Raw genomic sequence first — 8855 nt, forward strand, 5'->3', positions numbered from 1 at the left:
TTGCATTTCTTCTGAACTATTATTTCATTACAAAATAGAGCAAATACTGACAATACTGTGAAGAACATCACTTAATTTTACCCTTTTGTTTGTTGAACGGTTGTATAAAATCAATGTCACATTTGCAATCGTGTCGATATTTGGATTTGCATTCTCGCTCGTACAATATTATTATCAACATTAAAAACAAGAACTCGCAAAATACTTCTCATCATTAATGAAATCCAGGATATCCTGTTCCAGCTTGAGCAGCATCATTCTGTCTCTAAAAGAGTAAAGGAGGATTTACAGGTAAAAGTGATGCAGAAGAACAGAAAAAACTAATCAAGTGGAAGCTGACGCTGCTTTCAGATTCACATACTTCACCACGTACTTTGATGATGATGATTCATCTGTAACTAGGGATGTAACGATATCAAAATCTCACGATATGATAATATCTCGATATGAAGTACACGGTACCATATTGATTGCACTATTAAAAAAAAGAATTGGGAAAAAAATGAAAATTTTGTACATTTTAAAATTAAATTATTATATCAAGTGCACTTTGAGTTCAAAATTAAGAGCTCCATCCCTTGTTCTTAACTTTGAGTCCCTTTAAAGAGGACTCAACCCTCTTTGTATTTGTGGTATACTGTCTCAGTCTAAATTACACTCACACTGGGGTTTTAGGAAGCCAAAATAATTAGAATATAATAATAATAATAATAACAACAATGACAGTAATAGCCATATATTCTAAAACAACTGCACTGTAAAATAAATTAAAATGAATATTTCATAGGTATATTATTTTTGCTTTACACTACAGTAGAGAAAATACAATACTTCTTTCCTAATTTCTACACTTGACAGAGATATTTTGAATTTGGACTGCATTTAAACCGCTAGCTGTCAGCTATTAATACTGCACTTTTACGCTTTTATTCTGGCGGAAATGGCAGTAGAGCTTTTATTTTGAAGGAAAACTCCAGCTTCAGTGAAAACAGGCTTACAAAAACTACAAATCTAGTGAAACGCTGTAATCATCTGCCGTGAAAATAAAGCATAACTGGTGTCTGTTGTGTTCCCAAACGTGCACTAAACTCACAGCACTTGAAATAAAGGAGTTGACGGCATTCATTCAGTGTGAACGAGTCGTTCTGAGACGCAGAAAACACCGGATAACGAGCTGATCGTCTGAACGAAGTCCGTGCTTCGCTTTGAAAAACGCAGCGAAAACAGACTTGATGAAGGGACTGAGTATATTGTGCTTTCGGTCTGACAGATACTGTGCCAAAGCATAATGACCCAAAACACAACTTTAAACACCTTTTATGTTAGAATAAGTTTAAATATAAACTGCTTTTATATACAAAAGCAGTGTTAAGTCGCTGGGGGATATTTGTAGCAATAGCCAACAATACATTGTATGGGTCACAATTATACATTTCTCTTTTATGACAAAAATCATTAGGATATTAAGTAAAGATCATGTTCCATGAAGATATTTTGTACATTTCATACCGTTAATATATCAAAACTTAATGTTTGATTAGTAATATGCATTGCTAAGAACTTCATTTGAACAACTTTAAAGATGATTTTCTCAATATTTAGATGTTAGAATAAGTTTAAATATAAACTGCTTTTATATACAAAAGCAGTGTTAAGTCGCTGGGGGATATTTGTAGCAATAGCCAACAATACATTGTATGGGTCACAATTATACATTTCTCTTTTATGACAAAAATCATTAGGATATTAAGTAAAGATCATGTTCCATGAAGATATTTTGTACATTTCATACGGTGAATATATAAAAACTGCATTTTTGATTAGTAATATGCATTGCTAAGAACTTCATTTGAACAACTTTAAAGATGATTTTCTCAATATTTAGATATTTTTGCACCCTCAGATTCCAGATTTTGAAATAGTTGTATCTCAGCCAAATATTGTCCGATCCTAACAAACCATACATCAATGCTTATTATAGCTTATTCAAAAAATTGACCCTTATGACTGGTTTTGTGCTCATTTAGGTTTATACACTGAAAATCCCTGAAAGTTGATGGAAAATATCACAAACTCTTTCTCTCTGTACTGAAATCTGGGTTCCTTCAGCACACTCACTACTATGATTTAAAGGGGTCATATGAAAAAGAACATTATGTTGTGTATTTGGTGTAATGAAATGTGTTTATGTGGTTTAGTACTTACGTGAGTCAGAACTGCAGGCATTTTAGTTACTCTCCCCGGATAAATAAACAGTCCTCCATAAAATGTGCCGGCGATCTACAGCACTAAGTTGATGTATTTCCTCAGCGACCAGCACAGATCAGCTCTAAGCATGACGAAGTGGATATCGTCCTCTTTTGGAAGACCAAACAAAGTAGTTTCGCTTTCACAACGAAGCACACAGCGTCTTCACGACATGCCGGCGGCGGCAACAATACTACAGCGAGAATAAAAGTTACGCCTTCTTTCTCTGCGTGAACATTTGGGCGGCGTTATGCAAATTTTCCCACATAGTGATGTAGACATGTGGGGGCGTGTTAGAACGAGGCGTTTTAGGAGGAGTAGCTGACTCTTAACTTTTATAAAGAATATCTCTTTGGATTTGAGACTTTAGTCTTTGCAACTTTACAGATCTTCTTTATGCACCAAGAGCTTGTAACACTCCAAAGAGAAAGGAAAAAATGAAATTGCATCATATGACCCCTTTAAAGCTCACTTCTCGTATAACACTTAGTATGTGATTTGGGACACGGCCAGAGTGATCCACAGGAAAAGCCGAGTGTAACCAGAGACAGATGAGTTTGTGTGAGACGCCGGCGGTGTCTGATATCAGTGTTGTGTCTGAACATCAGACCGAGGCTGTCGTACCTGGGGTTGTTTTTCAGTGTGTTCACCAGGAACTCGTGCACATCGATCCCCGTGGAATCAGTGTATTCCTGACTGGAGTCTGGAAGAGAACGGAGAACAGAATCAGATGGGTGTCAATGCAGAAGGCCAACAGTAAACACTCCGTTATTTTCAGTTAAAGGCAGTTCATCATTGAATTCAGTGATGTCAACATCCAGCTGCTTGCTCTATTTATGTTTAAATATATCTATTTATATACAACTAGCTTTTTCTATTCTATCTGCTTTCTTTTTATTTATTATATAATTTAAAAAAAAACTTGCTACATGTACTGCGTTAAGCTAACAGACTTGTTATAGCACTGGCATATCATTGCTCTCTTGTTGATTTTGATTGCTTCTATTGTCCTCCTTTGTAAGTCGCGTTTATCCAAAGCGTCTACTAAATGACTAAATGCAATGTAATGTAATATTTCTATTATTATTATACATTTATTTTGCATACAACTGAATGGTTAATTCCGATTTTTGCATTGAAAACTAATGCATAAACAACACAAAACCTACACACAAGATTTCATGCAGTAAGACATGTGACTGAACCTACATCCAGAAACACAGATGTTATGGGTCTGTAACGTCGAGGTTAAACTCGACTGACTGCTAAAGCCTGTCATGTTTAGGAGAGAAGTGTGTGTGTCCTCGCATGCTTTACCTTGGCTCGTTTCCTAGTGTGGCCGTGATTCTGACAGCGTCGCTGCGGGGAAAGACCAAAATATTTATTAGTGACCATTAAAATCATTCATTAATGATGAACTTCAGCACCAAACAAAACCTCAGCGGGGAAATGACAGGCACTTCACAAATGGGTAGCTGACAAATAACATGGAGAAAATGCATTTTATTCGACATCAAGATTTAACATGTGTAACAGTAAACTGGATCCGTGCAGCTCTTAAAGTGACAGCATCCTAATATTCCTGCTGCCGACTGTGAGCTTAATATTAATCAAACAACAAAAGACAAAGACAAAATCACTCCCTGCTCCTGAGTGAAGGACTTTTGTAGCTTTAATAAGAAACAAATGAAGTTTAATTCTTACAGTGAAAACTATGCTGTTTTATTTTACTTTAGATTATTAATTTCTGTAGTAGGCCGTTAACTGAATACTTTAAAAAAAAAAACTTAAAAGCATAGTTTGTTTCATTTGTGTCTTTTTAATCTATTGTATTTGTACTTTTATTTTTTATTACTGACAGTCTAATTATTTCCAATAATTTTGAGGATTTCTTTTTTTTTTAACTAATATCAGTTATTATAGTACTCTGCTGTGGTATTGAGAATTGTGAAATTTCGTTGGTCTCTAAAATGTAGATGTTACAGCAACCTTATTTACAGAAAACATATATTTGATATATATCACTATCTTTAAATAAATCACTCATATAAAGTTTTGGTCACATGGCCCACTCATAACTGTGTTAAATAATCGTGATTACAATATTGACCAAAATAATCGTGACGATTTAAAATTAAATAATAGGTTAGAATTTACATGTGCATTAGTATAAATATAATATATATTTCTGGTGCTGTAACTGGTCACCATTTGATCTCCTTTTACCCTTTTTTTCCAGTTCACTTAAATCCTGTTCTGTGGCAGATCAAATAGTTTAGACTGAGTTTTGCATGTCAGAGCACAGGACACTGCAAGGCATTAGGCTTTTATATTATATGCTTGATAAGCTCAAATCTAACTATGTACGTCATCATTTAGAAGTTTCTTTGAAATAAAGCAATACTTATATTAATCAGTAAAGACATTTATAATGTCACAAAATTTTCTATTTTAAATAAATGCTGTTCTTTTGAACTTTCTATTCATCTGTGAATCCTGAAAAATAAAACGTATCAGTTTCTACAAAAATATTGGACTGTTCTCAACATTGATAATAATCAGAAATATTTCTCGAGCAGCAGATCAGCATATTATACTGATTTCTGAAGATCATGTGACACTGAAGACTGGAGTAATGATGCTGAAAATACAGCTAAATAAATTACAGTTTAACAGATATTCACATAGAACACAGATGTTTTACATTCTAATAATATTTCACAACTTTTGATAGATTTCTGATCAAATAAATGCAGTCTTGTTGAGCAGAAGAGACTTTTAAAACAATAAAACGTGATACAGACCCCAAACTTTTGAACGTGGTGTCTAAATAAGTGCATCTAGATTTGAGGAAGACCAAGGAAAGTCTAAGTAGCTATGTTTCCATCCACTTATTTTCTAAAAATGCGCAACCTTATATGCACATTTTTTTATCCAATAAGAAAAAATGCGCATAAACTATGATGGAAACACATTTACCGACTAAATTCCACCATGCGCATCGAAAGTCATGTGACTTTGCGCTATGAGACGGGATAACTCGACTAACCAGCGGTTATATGTTGTTCTTGTCGTTCTGGAAAGCCTGAGCAAAGTCTGTCATCGAAGTAGCCTATTTCTGTACAATTGACTTTAGGGATGTAACGATTAACCGCGAGCCGGTTGAAAATCGATTCAAATATGTGACGATTCAAATCGGTCGGGATGCTAAACAAATCGCGATTCATTTATGTGTAGGAGTTTATATGAATGCATGTCTGAGGGGAACTTACAGTCTTTAGAAAAGTTTAGATGGTATATCTTTTCATCTTGCCTCTGTATAATGCATATTAAAGTTCATAAGTGCAGCGCTGCTTTGTTTACAGCGGAAACCAAAGAAACGCTTTAAGCGCCACCTGCTGGCAGAGAGTGCATCTGCGTCTCATTCAGCTCAGCTTTCATGCCGATATTTTTATGTAGTTTCACAAAACTGAAGTCAGACCATTCTGTTTTTGTTTCAAATTTCGAAAATTATACAATCTAATTTAGATTAAAAACTGCTCGTGTTGCGTGTATGCAGCATCTTTGTTTGGATCGTGATTAAAATGCAGTGGTTGCCTCTGATTTTAAAAGGAAAGAGCACAGACAAAGCCTTAGTTTGTTTATATGAAGAGATTTCTTTTATTTGTGTTACTAATTTATTTGATTTGGGGCTTGTTTTAAAATTTCAATGTAGTTTTGTTATTTACATTATATTTAAATTTAGTCATTTAGCAGATGCTTTTATCCAAAGCGACTTACGAATGAGGACAATAGAAGCAATCAAAACCAACAAAAGAGCAATGATATGCAAGTGTTATATTAGTATATTATTATTGTGTTATATTTCAATTTCACAAAGAAACGTGCAGCATTTTGTCCAAGCAATAATAAAAAGACACATTTAATTTATAATTTTTCTTAAATCTCATTTTGTAAAAAAATTATAATCGTGAATCATTACATCCCTAATTGTCTTACATGACTACGTTCCCAAACAGCAGCATCCACCTCCGAAAGCATTGACTGCATTTATTGCGTTTCGTTTGCTCGCTCTGAGGTGCAAGTAATTTATCACGTGTCCCTGCAGCACAAAAGCAGTGTTAAGTCGCTGGGGGATATTTGTAGCAATAGCCAACAATACATTGTATGGGTCACAATTATACATTTCTCTTTTATGCCAAAAATCATTAGGATATTAAGTAAAGATCATGTTCCATGAAGATATTTTGTACGTTTCCTACCGTAAATATATCAAAACTTAATGTTTGATTAGTAATATGCATTGCTAAGAACTTCATTTGAACAACTTTAAAGATGATTTTCTCAATATTTAGATTTTTTGGCACCCTCAGATTCCAGATTTTCAAATAGTTGCATCTCAGCCAAATATTGTCCTATCCTAACAAATTTATTATTTTTTATTTATTCAGCTTTCAGATGATGTATAAATCTCAATTTTGAAAAATTGACCCTTATGACTGGTTTTGTGGTCCAGGGTCACTTATATGAAAAGTATTATATTCAGTAGCTTCTCCTAGTTTTCTTAGTGATATTTAGTGCGAGTTTATCAGCAAGTGACGATTTTGTTCTCTTTGACTCGTTGGATGGAAGCGGTGCTTTATTCGCAAATGTTTTATGCAACATTCCAGTTTTGCGCAAAAGTTAAATTCGAATCTTTGGATGGAAACACAGCTAGTGTTTCTGTGTCTCACCTGTGCTTCCTGGGAGAGGTTGTCATCTGGTTCTGTGCTGTCGGCATTGGTGTCTTTAGCAGGCGCCGACGGGCTGCTTTTGCCACAGATGCCTGCGGAAGCGTCGGTGGACAGAGAGCCATCGCCCTCCTCAATCCCGTCGGGTGTGAAAACCACAGACATGATCCCTCAAAGCACACACCTCACAAACCCTGAACTCACAAACACGAACACGTGAGGAGGAGATGCAGTTTGAGCTGTAATAATAGATTTTTTGGTCATCAGTATTTTGTTATCAAACACAGTTCAGTCAGTCCTGACACACCTGGGGCTGTAGTGTGATGGTGTGTGTTCTTCTGCGTGTGTGTGTGTGTGTGTGTGTGTGTTCCTATGGCTGAGATGAGGGCGGAGGGGATGTCATGTTGAACGAGTGTCTTCTCAGTTTCCTTGCATGCTGTGCGTCCTATGGCTGAGATGAGGGCGGAGGGGACGTCATGTTGAACGAGTGTCTTCTCAGTTTCCTTGCATGCTGTGCGACGTTCTTACAGACACAATTGTTACAGCTCCACCTGCTGGAGAGAAAAACTGCTTAGATGAGATGGAAAGCACAATATAAACAGATTAACTCAAGATATATATGTGTTTAAGTGTGAATACAGCAGCAGACGATATGAATATTTCTCTAAGGCTGAATGCATCTGTGTGTGTAAACAGACATGCAGCAGTAGCATGTGTGTGCATGAAGTCATAAGCCCTGTTTGGCATGAAATACTAGCACACTACTTACTGAAGAATGTGCAGTATATACTGTACACCACATACTAGATTAAAAGCAGCAGTATGCAATTATAAACAGTTGTCACATGAACCAAAATCAGAATGAGCCTTACTGCCAAGAGTTCAAGCACACCAGAAATTTGTCTTGGTGAGAGAAGCATCCAGAACACAGAAATAAGGCAAAATAATAAATAAAATAAAAAATAATAAAATATAATAAATTGATCAAATTAAAAATATACAATTAAAAATAAACAAAATCAAATTAATTAATTAAAAAATAAAACAAATGAAAAACTATATATTACATACAAAATAAAATAAAAAATAAAATACACAAGGTACAGATTAATGTTTATGCAGATATTTTTATAGAAATATGGGAAATGTACTAAATGGAAATTGTGACCATATGTACAGTATAGGCACTTTTAATAAAAATAATTGAATGCATGATTAATTTATTGAGCTCAACTGCAGTAAAAAAAAAAAAAAAAGTTGTACAAATGTCTAATCCGTTCACAGTTCAACCAAATGCTGAGTGAATAAGGACGATATCAAAGACGACACCACTTCGTCTTCATTCATTATACTTGAAATAGAAGAATGTATTGTGCATTGCATTATGGGATACAGTGTATCTAATGCAGTGTACTGCACATTTGGGAAATGTAGGTCATCCAGGATTTCTGCAAGTAGAACGATCATATACTGCAGAGTTTACACACTACATACTGCAGAAACACGACGAGGAGTGTGACAGTATGATTCTTACACAGTAATGATGAGCATTCGTCCAAAAACACAAGATCTGTGTGTGTGTGTGTGTGTGTGTGTGTGTGTGTGTGTACGCGTTTTTTTGTGACAAATGAGGACATAAATTTGTATAATGACAAATGTATAACATAGGTATTACAAGGAGAAGGTGACTTTTCAGGACATTACTCCATGTCCCCACTTTTCAAAACGCTTATAAATCACACAGAATGGAGTGTATTGAAAATCTGAAATAGCAGAAAGTCTCCTGTGAGGGGTAGGTTTAGGGGTAGGGTTGGTGTAGGGCAATAGAATATACGGTCTGTACAGTATAAAAACCATTACGCCTATGGAGAGTCCCCA

General features: G+C 35.2%; 1 protein-coding gene and 1 long non-coding RNA gene across 2 annotated transcripts in view; both read right to left on the reverse strand.

Annotated features, from left to right (window-relative positions):
• The window catches only part of LOC107558145 (R3H domain-containing protein 2-like), a gene marked incomplete at its 5' end in the record, with an annotated part of 39665 nt that extends 36708 nt beyond the window's left edge, over positions 1-2957 (reverse strand). The window contains 2 exons of the mRNA XM_016241769.1: positions 206-265; positions 2872-2957. Coding sequence (XP_016097255.1) covers positions 206-265; positions 2872-2957 — 146 coding nt within the window. The remainder of the gene's footprint in view (positions 1-205; positions 266-2871) is intronic.
• Positions 2958-3522: 565 nt separating this feature from the next.
• The window catches only part of LOC107558160 (uncharacterized), a 28516-nt gene continuing 23183 nt past the window's right edge, over positions 3523-8855 (reverse strand). The window contains exons 2-5 of the long non-coding RNA XR_001605461.1: positions 7498-7531; positions 7285-7422; positions 6981-7171; positions 3523-3606 (exon numbers count right to left, since the gene is read on the reverse strand). This is a non-coding gene — a long non-coding RNA (uncharacterized lncRNA). The remainder of the gene's footprint in view (positions 3607-6980; positions 7172-7284; positions 7423-7497; positions 7532-8855) is intronic.

This window comes from Sinocyclocheilus grahami, unplaced genomic scaffold, assembly GCF_001515645.1.
Source record: "Sinocyclocheilus grahami isolate Dianchi unplaced genomic scaffold, SAMN03320097.WGS_v1.1 scaffold633.1, whole genome shotgun sequence".
In the NCBI taxonomy this organism is placed as follows: domain Eukaryota; kingdom Metazoa; phylum Chordata; class Actinopteri; order Cypriniformes; family Cyprinidae; genus Sinocyclocheilus; species Sinocyclocheilus grahami.